The sequence below is a fragment of the Cololabis saira genome, chromosome 3 (genome assembly GCF_033807715.1).
Source record: "Cololabis saira isolate AMF1-May2022 chromosome 3, fColSai1.1, whole genome shotgun sequence".
Classification (NCBI taxonomy): Eukaryota; Metazoa; Chordata; class Actinopteri; order Beloniformes; family Belonidae; genus Cololabis; species Cololabis saira.
Window position 1 is genome coordinate 30,275,386 of NC_084589.1, and position 26,914 is coordinate 30,302,299.

The 26,914-nt window shown below is 38.0% G+C and overlaps 5 protein-coding genes across 10 annotated transcripts; 2 read left to right on the plus strand and 3 right to left on the minus strand.

Annotated features, from left to right (window-relative positions):
• Positions 1-1,140: 1,140 nt before the first annotated feature.
• pafah1b3 (platelet-activating factor acetylhydrolase, isoform Ib, gamma subunit) lies at positions 1,141-7,481 on the minus strand. 6 transcript variants are annotated; one of them, XM_061717178.1, is made up of 6 exons: positions 7,414-7,481; positions 7,030-7,127; positions 6,558-6,647; positions 3,297-3,416; positions 3,032-3,154; positions 1,141-2,644 (listed from the first exon to the last, which is right to left on the minus strand). In XM_061717178.1, exons 2-6 carry the CDS (start codon positions 7,108-7,110, stop codon positions 2,384-2,386), a joined length of 675 nt encoding a protein of 224 aa, XP_061573162.1. In that variant the 5' UTR covers positions 7,111-7,127; positions 7,414-7,481; the 3' UTR covers positions 1,141-2,383. The 6 variants fall into 6 exon arrangements, with proteins under 6 accessions (XP_061573162.1, XP_061573166.1, XP_061573165.1 ...); XM_061717182.1 differs by having other exon boundaries at positions 7,030-7,123; positions 7,430-7,470; XM_061717181.1 differs by having other exon boundaries at positions 7,030-7,123; positions 7,414-7,460.
• A 115-nt stretch (positions 7,482-7,596) lies between these two features.
• si:dkey-250k15.4 (uncharacterized) lies at positions 7,597-14,299 on the plus strand. Its single transcript, XM_061717186.1, has 6 exons — positions 7,597-7,768; positions 8,077-8,159; positions 8,312-8,439; positions 10,942-12,176; positions 12,995-13,071; positions 13,501-14,299. Exons 4-6 carry the CDS (start codon positions 10,952-10,954, stop codon positions 14,140-14,142), a joined length of 1,944 nt encoding a protein of 647 aa, XP_061573170.1. The 5' UTR covers positions 7,597-7,768; positions 8,077-8,159; positions 8,312-8,439; positions 10,942-10,951; the 3' UTR covers positions 14,143-14,299.
• On the minus strand, positions 14,192-18,601 carry tlr21 (toll-like receptor 21). Its single transcript, XM_061717185.1, has 3 exons — positions 18,524-18,601; positions 17,924-18,017; positions 14,192-17,626 (listed from the first exon to the last, which is right to left on the minus strand). Exon 3 carries the CDS (start codon positions 17,519-17,521, stop codon positions 14,582-14,584), a length of 2,940 nt encoding a protein of 979 aa, XP_061573169.1. The 5' UTR covers positions 17,522-17,626; positions 17,924-18,017; positions 18,524-18,601; the 3' UTR covers positions 14,192-14,581.
• A 124-nt stretch (positions 18,602-18,725) lies between these two features.
• Positions 18,726-20,283, minus strand: cnfn (cornifelin). Its single transcript, XM_061718446.1, has 4 exons — positions 20,192-20,283; positions 19,748-19,870; positions 19,516-19,652; positions 18,726-19,340 (listed from the first exon to the last, which is right to left on the minus strand). Exons 2-4 carry the CDS (start codon positions 19,866-19,868, stop codon positions 19,251-19,253), a joined length of 348 nt encoding a protein of 115 aa, XP_061574430.1. The 5' UTR covers positions 19,869-19,870; positions 20,192-20,283; the 3' UTR covers positions 18,726-19,250.
• A 3,734-nt stretch (positions 20,284-24,017) lies between these two features.
• cxcr3.2 (chemokine (C-X-C motif) receptor 3, tandem duplicate 2) lies at positions 24,018-26,271 on the plus strand. The gene is made up of 2 exons (XM_061718447.1): positions 24,018-24,156; positions 24,426-26,271. The coding sequence occupies exons 1-2, from the start codon at positions 24,043-24,045 to the stop codon at positions 25,512-25,514; spliced, it is 1,203 nt and encodes a 400-aa protein (XP_061574431.1). The 5' UTR covers positions 24,018-24,042; the 3' UTR covers positions 25,515-26,271.
• The last annotated feature ends 643 nt before the right edge of the window (positions 26,272-26,914 follow it).

A 26,914-nucleotide genomic window follows, 5' to 3' on the forward strand; every position in this document is an offset into this window, starting at 1 on the left:
ATTTGTCTGACATACCATCAGTGGATGTGTTCACAATCAAGGATTGTTCAACTTTCTCAGGAACACCTTTGAAAAATAAAAAAAAATGTTTAAAAAAATAGGAACATGATAAAATGCATTCTATGAATGAAAGCTGATTAAGTATCCACTACCTTGGCTGTCATAAGCGAACATGAGAAGCACAAGTAACGACATCAGGAACAGCCTCGGACCCATGCTGCAGTGGATGAAGTCTTTGCAGGAAGATGAATTCTGTTTGCAAACCAGTTTGAGCAAAGGAAATGAACTTAAAGCCTGTAAACCTCACTCTTTATAAAGGATTGCACTGATGTCTGAAATTATAACCGTGACACATCCATCACCTCCCACTACTATGAAGCATGTCACAACCGTCACAATCACAGGAGGTGACTGCGAACTGCAGGAATGTTGCCAAAGACCTCATCAGTGTCTTGAGTAACGCCTCATTGCTTTCAGAAAATGAACCGGACACTCACCTGGAAACAAAGAACGTGTGAATGCCAGAATTATATTCACTGTCACATATCAAATTGAAGTTTCCCACAGGGCCATTATTAAATGAGTAATCTTAGATCATAGTTGTTGAGCACACTTTCTTTTTCCTAATACCATATCCTATTTTGTTTTCCGTGAGATGTCTTTGATAAACGTGGGTGATTTACAACACTGGTGTACATCTTTCTTCACAATGCGTTTTGTGCTCCAGAGGCTGAATTTCAATCCATCTTGGGTGCCCTAGTCTTGTCAACACCAATGCAGTGGATGAAGTACCATCACATGTAGAGTCATGTTTGTTATCGTGAGACAGAACTGTAACCATTGTGTCCAATAAAATAGTTCCTCTTGACTGATAAGGATTGATGAGGCTGTTAATGGAAAACCAAGACTTGTTCCCTCTCCTCAGGTTTCATTAGAACACCTCATTATTCACAATCAGGGATGAGACAGGAACAAATGAGACAACCAAGAGCAATTACTTGCAGACATAATAAGTATATATATTTTTTTTACCGACAGGATGACATGCTTAAAAAAGTAGTGCAGCTCTGCTTCAGTTGCAGGCACGTTTATATCAGCAACGGGATCTGATGTATTAATCAAGAAGAGATGATGAAACCATTTTGTTTTTGAAATTTAATGCATTTCTTTTATCACTTACATTGTCAGCCTTCCTGAAATATAATCCAAGTTCTGTGGCACCTTTTTCAAGAGGTGTTCAAGCATTTTAGTGTGAAGTAAAGTATTTCAAATGGTTGAAGGAGTTGTTGTGCTGCCAAATGGACCAAGTCTGAAGCACAACCACCTACATGAATGAATACAGCTTTACAATCGCAAAAAAAAGTCCTCGCATGAATCTCTTGCTGTTTTGAGAAGTGAAGAAAAAGGCAACAATGAAAAAACACAACATGATGAAAAGCAAACTGACGTGTCCACTGTTTGCCATGTAGATAACATTTGAAGCTTTGGTCATTTAAATCAACATGTACAAAAAAAAAAAGAAAAAAAGTATATTTATAAAAACAAAACACACATGCACAAAATAATACTACAGACTTTTTTTCACAGCAGACAAAGCAGGAAATCCAATACAAAAAAAAGGGTAACTCATGGAGATCAGCAAAGTTGAAGACCAATATGGGGAAATTACAGCAATGTCTTAAAAAAAGGGCAGGTATGTCTAGTAAACAGTCATCTTTTAGCATAATCAAAACAATTGGAAATCATTTTCAAGCCAAGATCCTGTTCCACTATCCCCAGAAAGAGAGCATATTTGCAGGTCATTTGCCCTTCTGAGGAATCAATATCCTATTGTAATCATGCTTTGATGTTTCATCAAAGTAAACGCCTTCATTGTGGTGCAGCATGCAATGTTTTGACCTATAGAATGTATTAATAAAAAAAGAAAAAATGTTGCTGTATACTTATGAAAACTAATTCAGATAGTAATTTTGAATAAAATAGTATTGTTTTCCCAACCGCCAACTCGTCGACAAACCTGGAGTTGCCCTCATCGTATTCATCCCGTGTCATGTGGCAGTGAGAAGAAATAATCCTTTTATGACAAAACACTTTGGGAATCAGAAGCAAGTGTGAATCAGGGAGGACTTTGTCTCTTTACAGCACAACACATTTCATTTTCAACTATCATAAACACAAAAACAAAACCTCATGGTCCCATTATCGGTTAACAGTGGTCACTTACTCTGGTTATAGAGAGGTCTGGCACAAACAAACACTTGCTGTTCTGAGATCTTAATATTCAATCATATCCATCATCTAGTGTCTTGATAAAGTAAGTGCAACTCTCTCTGGAAACAGGGATGAGGACCACTGCCGTAGTGTATATTATTAACCTGCTTGCTCAGTTTTCAGCAGGTTTATCTAGCATAGACTTGAGATGAGCGTGCAGGGGTTCACACACAGCCTGGTAGCCCAGAGGGGTCAGATGAAGGTAGTCGTACATGTCTTGGTGAGAGATGTTACCATCTGAGTGGACAAAGCCAGGGTCCACGTTGAGGAAGGAGCCATGGGGAAGAGATGATACGGCATCCTGGACTAGCTTGTTTACCTGGGCATTTCGCACTCGCAGAGGGTTTGGCATTTTACCTCTGGGAAGTAAACCCTGCAAAACAAATGATGTAATGTTCTCATTTGGTTTTTTTCCTTTTCTTAATTAATCAGAAACAGAGACATACAGACAGACAGGAATAGGTTTGGGAAATGCTGGGTGCAAATTGAGACTCCCAGATTTTAAATTTTAGTTGTAAATACAACATAAAGTGATGCTTGTTACACAGTTGACACATATAATGTATATGTATTTAACAACTGTGGTGTTACCAGAGCTATTCCAACTTTAATTCAAAAAAGCTAAAGTGCTAACAAGGCTGCAATGGAAAGGCTCAACATCACTATGATGGTCGCATGAGCTTCATTTATCACTTTCAGTCATCAAGCAGGCGAGTCAATTACAGTTTCCTTTAAGGAATGCAGAAGAAAAAAAACATACTAGCACAAGCGTGTTGGCATGGGGGAGCTTGTTCTTGATGACTTGCACAATAGCCAAGATACCAGCACAGATCTGTTCAGCTGTGTGACCATGATTGTTCGTGCCAACCCACAGCACAACAACCTGAAATAAAAGAGACAGAAAAGAATATCAAACCTCATGTACACTGAGTGGTGTCAACGGACCTGGAATTTGCAGCACAAAGACTCTTGCAGGGGGAGAAAAAACAAGTATATTGTTTTCTGTATTTGACAGTGTTTTAAACCTTTGGGCTGATGTTATCCAGTTCGCCATTGGTCAGTCTCCACAGCACATGTTGTGTTGCATCACCACCAATCCCAAAGTTGAGACAATGGAGAGGGGAAAACAACTGCCGCCATATCTGCTGGCAAACAATAAGTGTGCAAATGTTAACAGAATGTGAAAACATTAAAATCTTATAATAAAAGACAGTTAGGTCCGTGTAAACTGATGAGCCTTAACATCAAAATCACTGGCAATTAAAGAGAGTGCTGGCATTCAAATGGATCTAACACTAACACCTGCCACTTTGAAAAACATGTATTCTGCACCAGTCACACCACCCCCATCACTACAACATTCACCTTCAGTAGCAGCCAGCCCCAAGCCAAGACAGCAGTGGGGACTGTAATACTGCTTTGAAAGCTCTCAAAAGGTGAGAAGAGTTTGACACGTTCATCTAGACACAAAAAACTTCAGATACTAACCCGGTGGGCTCTGGGCAGCAAACCCAAAACACAAAGACCTCACCCCACAGCCCACACAGACCACAAAATTATTGCTAACATCAAAGTAACAGGCACAGCAGGACAACATTTGATATACTTTGTCCATGACCTGATTCGCCATAATTCTATTCGCAGTGAAAGGAGATCTAGCTAAAATTATGTTTTTGTTCATAATGCCATGACTGATTAAAGTACAAGCATAAAAAGGCCTCTTGACATTTGTTACATTACCAATTCATGGATTTCATGTGACGTCACACAGTACTCGCAGCGCCATCTTAAGGACCGACTTGCAACATGCCGTCTATCTGTTGTGCCGTGGGATGCGACAATAATAAGTCTAAAAAAACGGGATTGACCTTTTATCAGTGCTTTAAGTGGGCCGTGGGATATTGTGATGTTTAAATGTTCTTTTATTTTCTTCCTTTCACTCGTGTTGAAAGCCGGTTGAAAGCGCTGTAGGAAACAGTCATGATGAGGAACGGCTGATCCAGTTAGTTGAAATGAGAAGTTATCTATGATTCCTCCTCATTTCACCACAAAAACCACAATAAAGTGGCAGAAATAAATAATATCCTATTATTATATAGGTCCCAGAACATCGGACGGGAGGGAGAGAAAAGGTCCTGTAAGTGGGGGGGGGGAACAATTAATAACTGCGTGTGGTGACGCAATCAAACAGCGAACAGCGTGGAATGAGCGGCGTGTTCGTGGTGTTAAATGCAGCCAGCATGTCAGCATGTCAGATCATTACTGAGATGTGGGAAAAAAGCAGAGGACACGAGATCCAGGCTGAGTTGGATTTGGGAGAGCCGCTTGGTGATGGAGACGTCACGGGACGCACCGCGCAGGAGATCGGGAGCGCAAGATGAACATTTGCATTAATAATATAATAAATCATATTTTATATTTTATGTTTTAATAAAGTTTTATGGTGACATGATGATATGCTTTTACTTTCTAGAGTAGTAACGTTACTGAAAAAGTGAACTGCCTTCTTACTTTTCATTACATAAACGTATCCTGTGCAGGCAATTCAATGCTGATGCTATTCATCACCAGACTGTCACTTAACTTTCCTGTTACCACGAACATTTTTTTGGCCTCCACATGATGAAGTTTGGCATCTTTAACCCATCATGATGTGAAGTAGCGGTAAGCTTTGGTACTTTAAAAGCTTTGAGAGCTTCGCCGGTGTATGGAGAAGGATTGTGGACCAGGTAGATATATATGTCCGCAAACGACAAATCTGGCAGGTTTTTGGCAGACTGGAGTGGAGTCAGTAATTGATTAGATATTAGATACGGATCGAAACCTAAAGTGTCAATTTTCTGTAGATACCGTTCTTCTGGAGTTAAGTGAGTTATTAGGTGAGACGTCATATTGGCTGCGCGACGGAAAGGTCCTCGGTCGGTCCTCAAGATGGCGCTGACAACAAAAAATGTCACGTGACTGAAACCCATACAGAAGCATGTACAAGTTGTATCGTATAATAAATTACAGTAGGAATAATAGGAATAACCATAGGAATAATCATTCTAATATAAAGTATATGGAAGTTTCTTTCCAGAAAAAAATATTTACTTAGACAAAATAACATATTAGCATAACTAAAAATCACAAAAAAAAATTAAGTGGCTACTTATTCGTATTGCGATTATATCTGTATTTCAGTCAGAATTCCTGATTTCAACTGCGTTTCAACTGAAAAGTCAAAAGGTCAGAAATCCAGCTTGTAAAGTCTTGGAAATCTCAACTTCACTGATGTCAGAATCTCACAAAAAAAAAAAAAAAGGGTTTGTATGTGTACGTATGTGTATCATATGTATTTTATATTAACAATGTACGTATATACCGGTATATATGCCTTAAGTTCTTACCAGCATGGTATTAACCATTAATATGTGTGCAGACAAAAAAAAAAAAAAAGAATCTAACATGGTTGCTACTTGCATCAACAAAGTAAACATTTAGCTAAAGTTTAGAAACAGTTCCGTCTTGTTATACTCATATTAAGTCTGCTTTTGAAACAGTGGATGTGGTGCTGTGCTGTCAGTATGTGATATATACTATGCACAGTGTTGTTATGAATTAGTATTACTGACAATGGCCGGCAACAGTAACAGCTAGTCTGAGATCTGGACAGGTTCATGGCAAATTTGACTTTCCTATGAGCACCCATGTTTCACCTGACTTTTCAACTGGAATAAGTTGGGTGTGATGTCATTCCCAGTTCCGACTTCCCATGTAAACGGAAAACATACCAGTTATAAATTCACATACATGGAGCTGCCTACGTGCGGGTCATATGATAATACATGGAGTTAACAGCCTCTACAGATAGCCACTTTCACATACAGTGAAAGCTACTGTGACAGCATGTTGTAGGTTCACAGGAACGTCTTTTGATTTCAAATGAGATACCTGGAATCAACGCCAGACCTCCCTTGCTGATGAAGACATAAGTAAATGATTCATATATGTATATTAAATGCCATTTGAACCAAACGTTTAAAACATCGGACTGTGAAAGAGTGTTTTACATGTTACAAGTTGTATTGCCTATCACAATCTGGATCCACCAATCTGGATACAAAACCCTCCAATTAAAGTTGACTCGGCATTTTTGGCTCATAGTCATTATTAACTTCAATGTGTATTTGATAAGCTCCAGTAACAAAAAAACAAAACTATTGTTATTGTGGAAATACTTCTACTTTGACCTATATATATATATATATATATATATATATATATAGACATGATCTTAGATTTACCCCAAATTCATGCATGAGCTGAACGAGAGAGTCTCCAACAAACAGGACATCAGGCTCTCTGTCTTTGCTGTCAGATACAAAGCGCTTGTGCTAGGGAAAGGAGAAGAAAAATAACAGTTATGCTTTCATATTCTTTATACAAGAAACAAGCATCACAGGTGAAGTTATTGCACAGAAAACCTAAAATTACGTTAGATATTTTACATGAAAAGTGTTGGCATACAATAATGGAATTTCTTTTTTTTTTTTTTGTAATGTAGCAATATATGTAATATCAGTACATATTCTCTGGGAATATGATTCAAACCTAAAAAAAGACATATACACAAACATCTAAGCAAAGGTCCAGATGTACTTAATAGAGCAATAACGTATTTCTTTTATAAAGGCGAACAAAAACTAAAAGACAATTTCAGTACTTTGTGAAATGCAGGGCCGGGAGTAAATATAAGAATAACATTATTTAACATACAAGGGACATCCATCGTCCGTCTCCCTGGATGTCTTCACAGGGAGTGGGTGTGGCGGCTGGGTTTGAATCCTCTGCACTCATGACTTGGCTCTACCTGTCTTGGAAAGCAGTCACGTTGAGTTTCTGATATTGTTGGCAACGGAAACAGCCCAGTGAAGTAACAGCCTTCGCCTGTCTCCCCAAAGGCTGCTGGAACCTATGGCGCTGCACTCAATTAGCCACAATAGCTAGCCTTCTTGCTGGAGCACAAGATATGCTTTATTTACAAGACAACGGGCAGCAAAGGCACCAGATTGCTACTTAAAAGTCTGTATCATGCAAAACTGAGATATATGCGTCTACAAATTGTGTCTAAATCCAGAGATATTATTAAGTAAGAGTTACCATTAAATCAAAATACCGTTTTCTCCCAATTCAGCTTCAGGAAGTTACTATTGCCGCCTGTACCATTATCACCTAATGGGGAACAACATGATTTCGAGTATTTAAGTATATTACGATATTAATATCACCATTACATTGTTTTGTGTTTTATTTTGAAACAATAAACATCTAAATTGAAAATAAAGCACGGTGGCACTAAGATAACTTGTTAAACATTTGGACAGGGTTACCCCCTTTTCCGGGAAAAATAGATTCGCCCATGGAGTGTTCATAGGAGTCAGTGCTGCGCGCATGCGCTGTTGCCGAGCAACGAAATATTCATCTGGTATTGAAAACACGACAACGGACTATTTCGGTAAGAAACGGGTTTTTGGTTAAATTTTTTTAATTTGTTTATAAATGTTTCTGCGCAAAATGTATATTTAAGTGAGTTCCATGTTTTGAAAGTTACAGAGAGCTTCTGCGTGAAGTTACGCCTGCAGTTGTAACGTCGTAAGGCTGATTTATGGGTCCGCGTTAAATCGACGCAGAGCCTACGCCGTAGGGTACGCGTACACTACGCCGTAGGCTCTGCGTTGGTGTAACGCAGAACCATAAATTAGCCTGTACACGTGATTTTCATATCAAATTGCACCTGATGGTTAAACTGCTTGTTAATCACAGGCTGAAAGAAATGCTAAACTATCGGCTCATCGGTTACCGCAAGTCGGGAAGTCGCTCAGATGTCGCACACACAAGATGAAACGGTTAGTGGTATAAATAAGTGTTTACTAAATTATGTGAGACGAGTCTATTTTGTTTTACATATTCATGTTTCCTTGTGTACGTTAACTTTGTCATCCATTTTGTCATTAAATCCCGTATTAAATAATTTTACACTTTTATTTTTCATTTCCAGCTTTACTACATTATGGTTTTATTTTGTGTCACAACTATGTTGCCAAGTCCCTGTAAAGTAAATAAGGGACAGCTCATCAGCAGCCTTCACCCTTCCTGGCGTGGTGAATTTTTTTAGCCCCTTTTTTGGTGAGTGAAACGATTTTTTTAACTATTTGACTCGAACCTGAATTGAATTAGATGCTGATTTTTGAATGCCATGAACACATGGAAAACAAATTATTATCCAGCAATTCACTTTAATACAAAATAACAAAATGAACTGAATAAAATAAGTATCTTTCTTAAACAGAAACCTGTCCTGCTTAACTTAAAATTGTATACATTAATATAAAACATCTCCTTCAAGTCTGCCCTAAAAAGCCACCTACAGGAGGTTGCTACTCGTAACTGGGAATAATCAAAGCCTCTACTGCACATCCCGCTGTTCCTTCTGATTATTGCTTCTTGTTTTTGTTTTTTTTGTTTTGTTTTCTGCTTTTGTTTTGTATTACCTAGCTTATTCTATTTGTCGCATCACCTTTTAGTCTCTCTCGGTGCAAAATAACAGTAATTCCCCCCTTTTCTTTTTTTTTTTTACAATCTTCCCTACAAAGTACTGCTTCTTACCTGTATGTCATTCAATGTTATATGAGTTAAAAAAGGTCTCCAATGTAAACAAGTGTAATGCTTTCTTGGAATAATGCCTTTTAGTTGACTTTGTATCAGCGAATCTGTACTGTCATGAAACTGTACCTGATCCTATGCAATTCTTCTAATAAATTCTTCAATCAAACAATAGAAAGAAAGCAGAACATCCATTCTGTAATAGTGCACATTTTTAGTGCAATAACAAAAGTGCAAACAGAAAGTCTATAGAAAACTTGTAAACACATTTGTGCCTCAAAGGCCATGACTGTAGGCTACAGTTGTAGTAAAACAGAAAAAAATAACTTGTGAACTCAACAGCTCAATGCCATTTTCCATTGGCATTTTATGACTATGTTTTGACTCTCTCATTAATACGGGACAAAGTGCGTCCCTTTTCAGCTCCATACAGGACGTGTACTTTAGTTTATAAATACGGGACGATTGCGTTTTTCAAGGGACGGTTGGCAACCCGAGTCATAACTTTCTGTAGTCATGTTCTTTAATTTTTAAGTACAACAAGACTTATTAAAGAAACTGTCTTTGCAGGAAATGGTTCAATATTTTTTTTTTTATCACAACCCCAGAATACATGAATAATAGGCAGAGATTTGTAGCTCTGTAAAGCTTTTGGAAGACACCAAACTCAAAGACCTGACAGAGCAGAGGTCTCATTTTTATGTGAGCATCTGTAGAGGGAGCTCAATGTTATTAATCATGCTTGGAAACCACTCAAATTGGATGAGCTGACACTATTTGAATTTAAATAAAGCTTAAATCCCTCAAAAGTTGTGTGCCTACTAAGGTAGGAACTACTGTAAAATGTTTATCAATAGTAAGCTTCAAAGGTTCCACTATTTATTATTATTTGTCAAAGAGATATCAATTTTGGCCTTAGTGTTTTTGTTTTAGTTAAACACATCAGTAAAATATTTTCATTTAGCTAAGCGGGGATTTTCAAAAAAAAACAAACATTTACGCTTTTGGTTATGGAAAGGATATTGATTTGTTGGTTTGATTTGGGTTTGTGTAACTATATATGTGGCACAGATGAGCTGAGTCTGACTCTCTACCAAAGCATCACTGATGTAGACAGGAGTGTCAGTTGATATGTCATGCCCACTAGCCCACTACCACATCCCTGATTTAGCTGAGGTTAAGTATTGGTTTATCTTCACACCACTGGGACAGGTGCGCTTCCTCTCTCTTCACTGTCTTGTTGTTGGAGTTGAAACCCAGCGTATCTGCGTTGTCAGCAAATGTCACAATGGGATTTGAGCTTACGAGTTATGGATATTGGAGTGTGAACAACAGGGGGCTCAGAAGAACAATTGCTTTTGAAGATTGTCCTGTAAATGTATATTTTATAGATATTACTTTTTTTGTCAATTTCACATATGAGTATATTGATATATGCATTGTGTAATACTCATGAAATCGTAAATATTTTGATTTATAATTCACAAAGTTAAACTTCTTTGGCTCTCTGTACAAGGACTAAATGAGCCATATAGTCTTCTTTATGTTATTTATGTGCGCATATGGACATAATTATAGTGAGTCTGTGGAAAAATGACTATAAAAGAAACTACATTTGAACCTATACTATTGCTACACTCATGTTTGCAGAACTATAGGACAGACTTCCTGTGAATGCGCAGCTTTGTGGTCTGATGTGCTGATGTGTCAGTATTTTAGAGGGGTTTTTTGTTTTTTTACTGGATTTTATTTTAACCACCACTGGTTCTTTGAAATAATAATCAGTATTGCTGCATTTGTATGAAGCTATCGGTATGCATGACATTTCCCTGTGGGTAAATTCATAATGTTGAACTGCTGGGAAAAACATCTGATGTGGATTACAATATATTGTTTAACATTTTACCATGACCCATGGATTAATGTAAAAACCTTTATCTAACTTGAGTACAACAATATTCTGTGGTGGTCTCTTATCTGTAAATGTATTTCCAAGTAAATTACTTCTATTGTTTTCCCCCACAGAATCATCAGCATGCAGCACATTTGTGGCAAGGCTTCATCTGAAAAGGTCTTGAATGTGTGTAATGAAGCTTCAAAACCAAGAGATAAACAGTGCTCTGCAGGGAAAGCATTTAACCACTATAGGGAGACAGATCGGCAGCATAAAGTAAAACGTCTAAAGACCCGCAAAGAGAGATGCCAGACGAAAGGTGTTTGGAAAGAGAACTCAAAAACAAAATCACATCACCATCACTGCCATCGTCAAAGCAGGACAGACATGGCATTTTTCCGGAACTGCTGTCATAATAGCTGTCACCAGACATCAAGGAAAAATACTCCTATTTCAAGCACCGTTCCTGGCCCACAGGAGCCCAGTATCATCACAGATAACCGCCTCCTAGGACACCATGGCCTTTTTAACCGTGAGGTGAAGTCCATTGATATTGAACGCTTGCTTAGCACGCATAACAAGCGGAAACAAATTGGACAGCAAGTGGAAAAAAAGAGCAGTGATACTATGCATCTGTCTATGGATGATGTGGTAGGTGCTGATGCTGGCAATATTATGCCATCTGAAAAGAAAGAGGACCCTGCTGCAAAAACCGATGATGACAACCAAGAAGTAGAAGTGAAAACCCATCAGTTTGATAATCAGGGATCTAATGGTTCACCTATTCAGAGACAACAGGAACAGCTTGATCTTTCATCTGGAAGCTGTAAAAGCAAACTCTCATGTAAACGCAACATTCAGAATTTAAAAACGACAAACACCAACAACAATGTCCCCTCTGGAAAGGACTCTGAGACTCCCTTAGCTAAAAGAAACAATGTGAAAACTTTAAACCTTGACGTTAAAAGACACGCTATTTCTGATCTAGAACAACCCCATGAGAACCGGGATCACCACACTCAAACAGACGGCGTCAACCCAAATTATTTTCCACTTTCCAGTTCACCTACTACTGACAGTTTTGACATACTGCGCCGAAAACAAGATCCTGAATATGTATCAGAGTCCGTCAGTGCACTGGCCGCACAGTTATGTGAGCGTCTGCATCTACCACTTCTGAAAAGGAGAAATCTGTTGTCAGAGAGCAGAAAGGAGCTGTTGAAATCCCTGAAGGAGAGGCACGGATCCTCGCTGCAAGCAAACCTCAGTGAAGTGCAGCAGTGGGTCAGGTTTGGGAAGTGTCCCTCACAGACCACGCGGGACCAAGAGTCTACAACGATGGAAGAAGATGAGCTTTTGTCTACAAGTAATTTATCAACATGCTGTTTAGACATTATTTTTTATCATTTACATTTATGCTTTTCTATTTACCATTTATAAGAGACATTAAGGTTTACAGTTTTAACCATTTAATTTGGACAATTCAGCTGAACTAGAAATAGCAAGCATGACTTTGTCTAGTAGGTGAAAACTGTAGTTATTTCATAACTTTATTATACAACTAACATGACTCAAGTTTAGTGACACATGATGCTATTTTATATAGTTATCTGTTGTGTAAGTAGTTATTGGGCTTGAATTCAATAAACAGTTTTCTAACTTCATTTGAATTAGAGAGAGCACATTGGTTTTATAAAAAACTATTCAAGAAAATGTGTTGGTATGTTAAGCCATAAACATTTGCAAACCTTTTAAAATATCATATACAATGTTTGAATAAAACTTGAATATTCTTAAATCTATAAATTATACATGAAATAAGGATTCCCTAGGAATCTATAATCACTGATGTTTTTTGTCATGTGTGCTATATTGTCCACTTCGTTTTTCAGACTAATGTATCAACAAAAACTTGCCCTCTGCAAAGAAAACACATTTTGTAGGTTTATTTATACTCTAACCTTTTTTTCAGATAAACTCTTCTATATTTTGGTAGTTTCAGTTTATGTTATGAAAAGTGTTTTTAAGGGTCCTTAAAACTGTCTATGAAAAAGTACAAATCTATCTTTAAAAGCGTTCATATGAGGAGTTGAATGAGTGGACCAGCATTCATGTCAGTTTGTTTGGTTATAGTAGTCAGTATTTATTATTATAATTATTGTTTGTGTTTCCTTTTTTTTTTAGATGCATCCACCAAAATCAACAGAAGTAAACATTTTAACTGGAAGCCCAGTCCACTGCCACGCCAGAGTCTGCACCAGGTAAGACCCTAAAGATCTGATTATGTTAACATTTGTGTGGCAAACATGCTATCTAAAAGTTATAATCATGTCAACTTGGTCTTAACTGTCAAGAGTTCTCCTGTTCGTTCATCACTTTCCACCCACTTGAACGTACCTTCCTCACTGTTTACCATATTGCAATACCAGTTACAGCAGTCTTTACACAGGGGTTTTTTTACATGTATTTATATTTGCTTAGTTTTTTGTATTCACTTGGAATAGTAAGATGAGGTGGGGAATATTCAATTGATTTCATTTTGCAATTACAGTAGTATTCCTGCGTATTTGATCTTTTAAATGTATACAACCACTTACTTATTCAGGTTATTTTGATCAGTCTTTATTATCAGTTTGGCATGATCAAAAGAATCACTAATGAAATCATGCTTTCTTGTGTTTCATGTCAAGACTGCTGAGTGGGTGGCAAACCCCCTGGATATCTCTGCCAATCTTTCGGATGAATCCTTCATACCAAGTTTGTCTCCCCAGTTCTACATGGATTTTGAGCAGTATGGGAGTTCAGCAAGTGGGTTGTTTTCTCAATCTCCCACCTCATGCCGAGAAGTGAAAGCCTCAGCTTTTGATCACTGGGAAGACACTTCCAGGAAGTCAAACGGTGGAGAGTCACTATTTTTGGATTCATTTAAAAACAATTTAATGAACCACACTATAGAAGTTGGGGAGAGTAGCCAGAGACCACAGTATCACTGCAGGAACATCCAGCCCTTGTTTCCCTACCAAGCACATCTGCCAGATGGACAATCAGAGGAACCACTGCACTTTAGGCAGGACGAGCAAGACCCATTTGGACCTGACAGGCACTCATTTGTTCCCTTTTTTCCTGCCCAAGTTCACCGTTCTCCTCAGAGAAGCCAACTCCAGCCTTTCAGCCAATTCAGTCAAAGTTCAGCTTGCACAAGTTTCAGGTCCCATCACATTGACATGATGCATTACCCCCCATCCCACATGATTGAAAACAGCCCAGCACCTCCTAGTTCTTCTTTCCCCAGCCCTGATCGCTGGGCTTTTCCTCCTATGAGACTGTACTAGTGTGGGAAAGCTCAGCATGGAGACATGACTGTGAACATTTTTTTAATTTGTACAATTTTTATTAGAAATATCATTAAAATCAACAAAAAACTTCTGTCATCACAAGAACTGCTGCTTCTTTTTGTTACACATATTCACCAGATTTTTTGCACAAGCTGAAACATTTATTTTCTATGCAAAAAAGCATTAGTCATTTGTTAAACTTTTTCTTTTTTCCCCTAAACTTAATAAAGAGTGCATTTGATTGTGTATAATAGACAATTTTGATTAGTATTAAACATAAAACTTAACATAAAAGCTCAATCACAATCACTGAATGAGATTGCAGATACATGTATATAAGGAGGGATATATTACTCATTTATGTAGATTCAATCTATGACAAGCAAAATGGCAATTGACATGTTGAGAGGTTTCTTATGAATAAAAAGTCTCTTTTTCAAGGTAGTAGGTAATAATTTTCATCAGATGAGTGATCCTCAAAGAGTTCATTTTTTTTACTTTCTGGAGCGTGATCATTAATGTCATTTTCTTCAGTTTCCTGTCTGCTCTTTGTTCTGATCGCCCTGCGCAGCTGATTCCAGAACAGCTCTTGGGCCTGAACAGGATTTGTGCAATCTGAGCCAGGCCACTGCAGATAAGTCTTTTTCAGCATCACTTTCCTCATGCGGTGATAGGATGACAGCTGCCTCCCAGAGATCGGCTCCAGAAACACAAGCAGAAGAACATCTCTGTATTCGTCAAAGAGTCTGTAGCTGGCGAGTTGAATTTCCAGGGAACACCACTCACTTCGCAGGAAGTTCCTGGATACCACGCAGATAGTTTTACGGCTGCTGTACACCGCGTTGACAATATTGTCCACGATGTCACGGCCCAACTCAAAGTCTCTGTGATGTAGACAGAGTTTAAAAGATGATCCATGCCCCTCCAGGTTGGGTAGTAAATAATCCATGACCCACTCTTCATCAGAGGAGTTATAGGAGATAAATGCATCATATTTGCAATTTTCCTCCTCGTCTCTGATTCTGCTCCAATGGTCACTAAACCAAGAGCGGAACACATAATAACCATACTTAACTTTCCAGTAAAGTTTAACATAAAGTAAAGGAGTAAGTGTAAAAAGCAAGATTGCAGCTGCAGTGCTGAAGAACATGTACTCTCCTATATCCAAGTAACAAACTTTGGTGTCAAAGTTGTAGAATTTGTTTCGTTTCCCCTGTTGGCAGGGCATATTGTAGAGATAGACTACCTGAACATTTGGATTATGCACGGTATAGTTTTGCAACAAGATGTTCGTACAGGTGCAACTCAAAGGAATATCGCGGATGTCAATGTAGCTGAGTTTAGGTAAACTCTCTAGTGCATCTACAGGAATACTGTGCATCACATTGCGGTTGAGCTGAAGGGTGCGTAACTGTGTAAGATTTCCAAAAACCTCCTTGGAGAAGTTCTGAATACCCATATTTTCCACCACGAGCTTGGTCAAATTTTTTAGATTTTTAAAGACTCCTGGTTGTAACTGTGCCACACCACCAACACAGCAGTTATCTAGCGTGAGGAACTGTAAGCTCGTCAGATCATCAAAGGTTTCCGGATCGAGACGAAAGATGTTATTGTGGGTGAGATACAAAGATTTCAGGGAATGCAGTCCGCGGAATAAATTATAAGGCAAAATGGTGAGGCCATAAGGCCGCTGCTTATCCAATTTCAGGTCCCTGAGTTTGCTGAAGTTCGTAAATGGTGATGGGACATTTTCTTTGAGAAAGCGGATCTGATTACTTTGTAAATCTAGCACTGTGAGCGTGTTTTGGAATTCATGGTAGAACGAAGTGTCGATCTGTTTTAGGCTGTTTCCATCGAGATAGAGTTTGGACAAGCTTTTTAACCCACTGAAGCCAGATGCCTGAAATTGCGTGATTTTATTACCTCCGAGGTCCAGTATTGTTAAATTTCTCAGGTTTTGGAAAATCCCGTTGAATATAACAGAAATCCGATTGTTGCGTAGATTAAGGGTTTTCAGGTTGACATTGTCCGCAAATGTTTCATTAAACAAGTCAGTCAACAGGTTATTATCCAGTCTGAGAGTCTCTAGCTTCGTTAATCCTTTAAGGGCTTCACGGTCTAAAAAAGCAATGTTGTTTATGTTGAGTTTCAGCACCTTGAGATTTTGTGTCTGAATGAAAGCAAAGGAGTTGACTATGAGGATGCGATTGTAACGATAGCTCAGGTCTTCCAGTTTTTCGAAAAAATACATCCTGTGTTGATCACAAGATGGGATCTCGGTAAGGTGGTTGTGCTCTGCACTGAATTTAGTGATGCGTTTTTGTCCCCCGAGAAAATTCAAGCACCCTATGTTCCTCAGTTGGTTGTGGGATAAATCCAGAGCCCCTGTAATATTAGGACAATTGAACAGTGTCTGTTTTGTAATATTCTCAATCCCATTACTATTTAGTCTTAAATATTTAATCCATCTGACCTTTTTCTCCAGTGATGCGCATAGTTCATTGAGCAGGCTGTCATTCTTTAAACCAGTCCCAGAGAAATTAATATGACCCGCACTGACATTACTGATGTTTAATAACTGCACGACTTTAACACTTGTTGACTGTAAACCCAGATAGTTTAAATTTCTCAAGTCCACTCCTTGAAAAGCTGTCGCCGGGAGATGTAAATTAAATGACAAGTCCAACATTTTAACAGAACTGAGAAATGATGGGTCGCAGCCTAATGTTTTCAGGTTATTTCTACATAGAAACAACTTAGTGAGGGATTTGGGTAAAGACACATTTGAGTGACTGAGAGACGTCAAATTGTTATAGCAAAGGTCCAGTACCATGAGTTTATCTAGATGTGATACAGATTTAGTAATTCCTGAGAAATCCTTCAGAAGGTTATCCTTCAGAAGTAATTTGCTTAGATTAAGAAGAGAAGAGAAAATGCCCTCAGGGAGCTCCTTTAACGTGTTATTTTCCAACGACAGGAAGGTGAGGTTGTGAAGGTCCTCAAACAGAAGAGGTCGGAGCTCTGACAAGTTGTTGAACGACAGATTTAGAGATTGGAGATCATGCAGATTTTGGAAGGCTTGCTCATCGATGACTCTCAGCTTATTTTGATCCATCCTGAGGTTCTGAAGGTTTGAAAGATGAGCAAAGCTGCTGTTATGAATTTTCCACGCATAGGTAAAGGAGATGTTCAGAGTTGTGGCCGATGGTGGCAGGTCGCTTATTATAGCAGATATGTTCTGTACTTGTCGATGCAAGCAGCCAAAACTTTTACCATCCAGGTGTGCTATGCAGTTGCGAAAGCTGTAGCCACTAATGAGTTGAATAGCACTAAGAAAAAGTGCAACCACAGATAGGTGAACAGTTAGGGAAGCCATTTGGTCTTGTTGTGGTCCAGAAATACAGTACTTCAAAGGGTTTCAGTAGGGTCGCTGATGGACATGCCTTTGAACAAGACCTGCAGATGAACGAGGTGCAGGAATCTGAAAGCACAGTATTTTCAAATCGGACTTTAAAGTTCTTATACAGTGCACCATCTTTCTAAGCAGAACAGTCTAATAACAGGACTTTAAACAGGATATGCATGCAGAACCACTCAAATTGTACATGTCATTGTTTTTGTCATTAAAGGGTGTGTTAGTGAAATAATTTAAGAAATTATTTTAATGCTATTATGTCTTTCTGTATGAACAAAAGTATTATTTACTATACAATAAAACTCACAGAGCACACAATAAAAGCTGATTCTTTAAATTACGAAGTCAAACAGTGTGTCTTACCAGAGGCAAACTGCTGTTTCACCTGTTACTCGTAGCCGTCTCAGTCAGAAGCTTATCCTGAGCTGTAGCTTTTCTCCTTGTTTTTTCTGAGAAACTGAAACGTATTAATACAAAAATCTTGTTTCCTCTTAGCAAATGCTTTCATATCCCTTTTCTCCTGCGGTTCTTCCTTCACCCACAACAGTAGTGGCGTGTGTTCAAATCCACACAATTTGAACACACGCCACCACACGCCAAAACATTTTGAACAGTTTGAAGTCGTTAATCAAAAAGCATTTAATTGTGAGTTGCTCTCCAGACTGCAGCAGAAATACAACACACAGGACGTCAATGTAAAGAGAGAGATATTGCTATTGTTATGCTGTGCTAAAATTAATGTGCCAAATCATTTTTCCTTCCCTTATTTGCCAAACATATAATATTAAGCTTATTTGCAAAAGCTGTTATAGCCTTAAATCTGTTAATATCAGATCACTTACAAATGACTCCAACAGTAACAGTATATTTACCTAAACTTTTCCCCATTTTTTTTTTGCACTCATGTCAAAGTCAGACATGTCAGCACCTATGGAGTTGACCTTATTAAATTACTTTTCTTACCTGCTCAAATGATTGTTTATCTCACTTTGTATCTTTTGGGAGCTTCTTTATACTGTGACACGACACAGACAAAAAGAGGAATATGGACTCTGCCCACTCTTCTTCCTGATTCTGTTTCAGCTGATGTGGTGTTTAATTAGAAAAAAAGTATATAACAAACATGTCATTTTCATTTTCTGTTGGTTTCATTAGAACATGGTTTATTGTATGCTTGTGGACACACACAAAAGACATAATACAATATGTAATGCATACATGACACACATTAGATTACATTATTAAATGATCAATACATTCCTAAATAAATCATTTTTTTATATTCCTTTTATGTCAGCAATATATTGATTTACTACAAGTTACTCTAGCTTCAAAATTACTTCTTTAAAGGTTTTTGGCATGACATGGATGTGAGCACAGTAAATTATTTAGTCAGTAACATAAATCTGAATTTATTTATCCTAGTTTTTAATCTATGCTCACATCCCAAATAGTTCAGTGCCATACTGTCACATACTTTAATTGTATGAAATTCTAACTAAAACAAGATTTCGGCTAAGCTCACATTTTAGGCCATTATTCTCTGTTCTTTAGCAACACCATTGACATGCCAGTGAATGTAAAATTGAAACTACTATAACCATTAATAGACTTAAGAATATATTTTTTTAAATCCACGTGTCATCTTGCTTTGTAATTTGAAAAATGCAGCATTCAGCACCCGGTCTCTCTATCCTCTCATCTTCTGCTCTCGTGCCATCTGACAGAGTCCACATAGTGGCAGGCAGCCCATGATTACCCAATCCTCACACACCGAGCCCTGAAAAAGAAAGAACACAAGAAAACAATCAATTTTCAACTTGGAGAAAAAAAAATACTTCTTTTTTTTTGCCTTTGGAGTGGCTGGCCTCACAAACCACTGAGATCTTCAGCATAAACTTCCTGTCTCTCTCTTTGGTCTAAATTTCATATTTAGATCACTTAAGCAAACTTACACCAATGTTGTATTTGCTACGGACACTTGTCCTCAGAGCAATCATGGCGCCCGGAAGGAAAGGCAGACAGCAGCTCTCTCCGTTGTCCTGAGCCACCTTACAGCCCAGAATACAAGGAACAAACGTTGCACAAAGACCTACAGGGGAGAGCCATTTTATCACATTACAATTCATTTTCAACTAAAACAACTGATTCTACTGCACGCACTTCGAGGAACTCATCTGGACGTACAAATGCCACAGTCGTCACAACAGTCGCAGACGTTTGTGCTCCAGTCTGACTTAGAAGAAGACACGGTGTACTGAGTAACGGTGGCCGGCTGGGAGTTGATCACGTTTGAGTGGAATGCCATGCCTACAAGTGGAGGAAAAAGGACATGAACAATAGACATTATTTATGTAAAATCCAAGTTCACTTTCAAATAATGCAGGAATTTGAAGTCCCATTTGCTGCAAATTTTCCTCTTGTCACATATTCTTATCCATGACCAGTGTTGTATCATTAAAGCTTGCATAAGTATTAATTACAACTACACAAAACGTCATCATATTCAATTAATAGTCCAACAGGAACAAGACAGAGAGGCACTAAATAAGTAAAATGAGTTTTCAAACAAAATTCCATGTGGCAGTCCGGGTTATCCCTGGTTTTGGAAAACCTTGGTCAACATTTTACCTCTCGAGATTTCTGTGCGTCTTCTGAAAGTTTAGTCTGATCAAAAAAGATCTGCACCTGCAGGGAGAAGAGGTCCAGCCACAGCTCTTATACCCAGTGTGACAGCATACAAAGGCCTATAGCTGATATATGGCAAACAGTTTAAACACTATCAAAAGAAAAATCTGTTTAAGTTTGGGGTGTATCACTCCTGTCAAAAAGTTCCACGTAACATGACACAGTTTTTATCAGCAGAGAGTGATAAGAGGACAAAGCAGGTATGTAGTACTTGTTTATATTTTAGCCACTTTGTCAAGGTGTGTTGTGTGTACACACTGAGGGTCCAGTTCTGTGCATAAAAAATAAGTTGCGATGCTTCACCGTGCACCAGTAAAAAAGGGTGTGTGCTTTACTTTAATAATACATATTTTTACACATGCGTGTACATATTTTTGTCTACACACGGACCTTAAAATAAATCGGTCAAAATATGAATGCTGAGGTCTGTAAGTGTAAGACCCATTAGATATGGTTAATAAACATCCTTTTTATTTCACAATTTCACAATAGCTTCACTTAGAGTTATCTAGGATCCAGTTATTCACAGGACAAAAGATTGGGATTCTTAGGATAATGAATGTCAAAATTTTATTTGAACTTGTAGTCAAACAGTTTTACATTCGATTGTGTCTAATAAATGTAAAAGAAAAAGTGTTTGAATTGCTTTAACTGGAGGATTGTGTCATTTGTCTCTGTGTCCCTGTGATTAAAGTGTGACCTGTCAAACGTGCACCGCAGCTCTTACCTTGTGATAACTCAAACACAATGAATACATTGATGAATTGTATCTTTCATTTAAGAGTCTGGCGGAGACACCTGCTTATGCTAAACTGAATCTCACTAGGAATTGCTTTTATTAATGCATAATTAATAAGACAATAAACACAAACATGAAAGGGAAAGATCACTGATTCAGTACAGTTATACATACTAGTGCTCATTTTTTTCAAATACTTTTGATATTTTTATGTGCAACTATAAGTCTGTAACGAAGAATTTCAGCCTTTGTCAAGCAAACAGATTACCAATATCTGTCAATATCTAGTAATACTAGTCATGTTATGCCCTTTTTGTGTTTTGTTTGTTTGTTTATTATTGGTGAGGAAAAGTGATAAATACATACAAAAGTTTTTTTTTTCTTCAACAGAATATATCATACAGCAGACAATACATGCTACATATAATATTTCAGCCAGTTCACACTTCCTGCTGCCTCCCATAACTACCTTAAACAAGAGGGAACAACCTGCATATGGAGTGGCTGGCGTGATAAGATGTTGCCATGGACACACTCACAAAGCAAAACAGTCAAACAAATAAAACATTAAACATAAAATAAGAACGATAAGAAGATTACTGAGAGAGCTCCTATATGTTCCAATACAGACCACCTGCCTATGTACTTACCTACCACATTATCTCAGCAATTAACCTGTCATTTTAGACAAGCTAAGATTGTATTAAAACCATGGTTTACCAAAATGTGAACAACAAATTTGAAGAGACAAAAGACAGTACTGCTGTATTTGAAATGAGTCATGAATATTTTTTGCATACTTCTTAAGGGCTACTACTAATATCTCAAAAGTGCATTTTATTTGCCTAAATGGACATTTATCACACACTGCTGTGTATGAATGTGGACTTGAATGCTGCAACCTTGTTGTATTACCATTTGTCCACAAGAGGGTGGTGACAAGGGTATTTCTTGGTTCATAAATGTCCTGCTGGTATGAAGGCAGATGGGGGGGGGGGGCATTTGTTGGCGTGTTGGCCTGAAAAATTAGAATCTAAAACATGTAAACTAGAATAAAATAACTTGAAAATGACATGCATTTCTCATTTTGTTCATAACACATTCAACACAGAGCAGATTTTACTTTTGATTTTTTGGTTTGTCTCAGTGTTTTACATAAAAATGTAAAGATGGCCTGGACGGAAATTATGGTTATTTTTATATTTTGTAGCACAACCTTTCACAACACTGACACCCAGCAAACACTCCCTGAGACTTCTTTTGGTCCGCTGTTCCTCAGCGAACCGCGGGAGCTTTATTATGATGAGAATCCAATTTGACATCTCCATGCTGCATAATTCAGCTCTTACCATCGTTTTTTTTTTATATATATATATTTTTACATGACACGATAGGAAAAAGGTCAGGTCTCACAAAAGCTCATTTATGAAAAATACGTGGTTTTTTTTTGTTTTGTTTTGTTTTTTCTTCAACATCTTCATGTTTCCCACCAGGATGCCTTGGCAGGCCTGAGACTTCACTGTGTCTTGCGCAGATTCACAGATATTTTTTTCTTCTTTCATTTGATTTATACTATCACATACAAAAGGTATATAGACAAATATGAGACTATTTATTTTGTAATAAGTTTTCAAAAAGAATGAAACACTTTTTCCAATGAAACTACAACACAAATGTGTCCAAGTGTCTAGACGACAGGACGACAGTGGTGTGATCTCCAACTACACTAGAGGAATATATCTACGGTAAACATATAAGTTTAAAATTGTGCATCTTTCTTATAAACAACCATTCAAATAAGGAAGCAAAACATTAGTGGTATTACACAACAGCATAATTTACCAGAAGACCCTCGGACGAGATGTCTCATTTTCAGACAGGCATAACCACAAGACTATTCACTTCCTGATAAAGTCTGCACTGGTTGTTTTTTTAAAAAGTGATCATGTAAACTACTAATATTCAAAATGAGGTTGAGTTACTCTGACTATCTTGTCTAAGTCTTGCTTGTGACTCATCTCTGTGCTTCTCCTACACGTAGTAAACGTGCTTTTACATTTCTCCTAGAACAACACATGTAAATGCTTTTAAATTGTGAAGTGAGGATTTAATGTGGAGAGAGTAACAATTTTGTTTGAGGTTTTTGAACGGCCAGTGGAGAATTTGCTCATATCAGGGATCAGCAGCAATTTACAAAGTGCACTGACTTGGTCTAAAAGTAATGGTCTCACTTTGTAAGCATGGGTGGTCATATTTGACCCTCAATTTGTTTTTGTTTTTTTCCTTTTTAAACCTGATGAACAGATCATTTAATATCCTGTTGAGGTTAGGTTAGTTTTTAAGTGTATCTCATCATAAACTGTGTTTAGGTTAAACAGCTCATTTGTGTGCTTAGTGTATACATTTGAAAGACCACTGTGGGTAAAATAAAGCTTGTCCTCGTAAGGTTATTTCACCATCGATTCTATTTCTCTTTAAAAATATTTAAATTTCAAGATTAAAACAACTCAAAACTTTTATGATTACTCCTGAAAAACTTCTGTGAACTTAAAGTGTAAACTGAGTATAATAATTTGCCTCTCAAAGTAAGATAAATATAATACATATAGTAGAGAGTGAAATTCTTACTAACGAAGCATTTTCACTTCTCCAATGGTTGGAGGTTTTTTTTGTTTTTCTGTTGTCTTTTTTTCAAAACAAGCTTCTGCCTGTGAGATTATTTTACACTTCTCACTTTAGCTTTTGGCACCTGTAAGCTGTTTAAATGTGACGAAAAGAGCAATTGAGTTTTGCTTTATTAGTGCAACAACACAACAATAGATTTTTTTTCTTTTTTTTTTCCATGAGGACTGACTGTCTGGCAGACGACTGGCTGCAGACATGCTATAAAAGTATTTCTCAAAAATTCCCTAGTACAATCACACATTCCCACTGCAGTTTTGTTCACATCTGTCTAAAGTGTGCAAGAACTCAGTTCCTAAAATGTGTTACTTCTTCTTTCTGACCCTCCGTCATCAGGACAAATGTGACAAAGACAAAAAGGGATGTGTAACTGATGTCTTTACGAGCTGAGTGTGCCATCTTCACTCTTGAAGGGTTTCGATTGCCTGCTGCCTCTTTGTTCCCTGCAAACATGGCTCTAGAAGAAACAACAACAGAAGATTACTGGGTGAGTTTTTATAACTCTTTGTGTGCATTATGTGTTGCCAGATTAAATAAAAAAGACTTTACACTTTATCTTCAAGTCGTTTTCTAGAGCAAATAAACTATAGTCCTACTTTTTCTATTATCACATTAAAAGCTTCCCTTAGTTAATGGAATTTAGGAGCTGATTATATGAGTGCAAATCTATGTCTAAAATACGTTTTATTGAATATTTCATGTCCTTTGGTCATTTTAATTGAATTTTTTTTTTTTTTTTTTTTACTCTTTAATCAGACCTATGAGGATTACGACCATTCCCCATACCCTGAGGGGGTTTCTGCAGCCCCGTGCTTCCAGGACAACATCTACGGCTTTGCACAGAGATACTCCCCTGTTGTGTACAGCCTGGTGTTCGTCCTCGCTCTCGTAGGCAACGTGCTGGTGCTGTGTGTGATCAGACGCTACAGAAACTCCCAGAGTGGCGGGGCCTGTGCCTTCTCTCTGACAGACACCTTCCTCCTTCACCTGGCCATCTCTGACCTTCTGCTGGCGTTTACCCTGCCCCTGTTTGCAGTGCAGTGGGCTCACCAGTGGGTGTTTGGCTTGGCTGTTTGTAAGATCTCTGGGGCCCTCTTCTCCCTGAACCGCTACAGTGGCATCCTCTTCTTGGCCTGCATCAGTTTTGACCGGTACTTGGCCATTGTCCATGCAGTCAACTCAGGCTGGAAACGCAACACCTGTCACGCCCAGTTTGCCTGCGCCGTCATCTGGATTCTATGCCTGGGCTTGAGTGGAGTAGACATTTACTTCAAACAAGTAGTGGAGGTTAACACTGTGGGTAATCAGAAGGCAACTGTGTGCCAAGTGTGGTTCACTGAGAACAGCAATGAGTGGCATGTGGGACTGCAGTTTGTCAGCGTGGTTGTGGGTTTCGGTCTCCCCCTGCTGATCATGCTCTACTGCTACATCCAGATCTTCCGCTCTCTGTGCAATGCAACTCGTAGGCAAAAGCGCAAGTCTCTCCGTCTGATTGTCTCCTTGGTGTCCGTGTTTGTTATCTGCTGGGCGCCGTACAACTGCTTCCAGCTGGCAGACAGCCTGGAGAAGCTGGGCCTGGTGAGAGGGGGTTGCCAGTTTGGCCATGTGGTGGACATTGGGATTTTGATCACTGAAAGCGTGGGGCTGTCGCACTGCGCCCTCAATCCTCTGCTGTATGGCTTTGTCGGGGTGAAGTTCAGAAAGGAGCTGGTTCGAATGTGCAAGGGTCTGCTGGGACAGCGAGGCTGGCATATGGAGGGGTGGAAAGAGAGGAGGCTGAGAAAATCCACAGGATCGTTCAGCTCTGCAGAAAGTGAAAACACCACATACTCTGTCATGGTGTGATACAGGTTTGCCATTGTCTGTACAAACGGGGATTAAGAGTAAGAGACAGATTAAATAAAAGAGGAATGTGGTTTCTGCCGGTATATCCTAAATGGGTGCTTTGACATCAGATTGATGTTTCAGTGCAGCTTACAGTGTTTTGTTCTCATTTTTTACTCATTTTACTGTGTAACGTTGTAGTGAGGGTTGAGCATGGAGTGAAATGCAACATCCCATATGTTTTTTTTTTTTTAAAAACAGTTTCATGAGAAGGTGATGATTTTTATGTTCATAAGTCAAATCTTGTGAAATATCTGATTTCTTCATACTCCTGAAAAGCTTGCTCAGCAACATCTAGGCTGACTGTGACCTCAGTATGTGCAAACTTGTAACAAGCTTCACTTTCATCCAAAACCAAAATGTTTAAACTTATGTAACATTAAAAAACTGTGTGGAAGCATTTTTTAAAGGTTATCTGTTACATAATAAAGCTATGTGTTAAACTGTGTGTTAAAAATGTACTCTATTCTGTAAGAAAAAGGGCATGAGCATGAGTCATTTTGGATTTCGCTTGTAACATTTAATCCCAACCTCTTTTCGATGTAAAAAAAAAAGTTTCATAATAAATATTTTTAATACAAACAAAGTGTCTGTTCAGTTATGCTTCAATGTCTTATCTTAATCTTCTTCTTCTTAATGTTACTGGGAAACTTTCATGTGACACAATATGCAGCTACCAGATGCACTGCCAGAATTCAGAACTAAAACAATTACTGTAGTGATAAACAAAGTGCATGTAATATAGGATCCATTTATTTAATCTTAGATTTATGTGTGTTAAGAAATGAAGGAGACAGGGATTACTGCAGGCGCTTATTTATAACAACAATATAAAAATACACCCTTATACAGAAATAGCATCAGCAAAAAGTGCCTACAGCTTCAAAAGTACAATTAGTCATAACTGAGAATGGCCAACGGTGGTCAGCATTTATGCTATGCAAATTGAAGTATTTCTATTGGCTGGAAGTGGTATGTGAGCACCATTGCTGTAGGTTATATCTTGCATATGATTATGATGGAGCTTTTTTTTTTTTTTTTAAGATAAGGCATCACAATTCAATGCATTTCTTTTATTGAACCAATCAAATGTTGAAACAAAAATCTAAATATAACTAATATGTGGGAGCCACATTATAATAGGCACACAATGTTGAAAAAAAAGACTAGATAAGGGACACTAAATGTCTGGTTTTGTGGCCTTACAGTTTATCTGTGTTGTTTATTGGATTATTGTTAATTAATATTTGGATTTATGCTCAACTTTAAAAGGAGATTTTAGATTTAACATTATTTTCTAGCTGGTTAGCACGCAAAATCACTTGGAGCGGCTTCAGGATCCATTAAGAAATTGTGCAGTG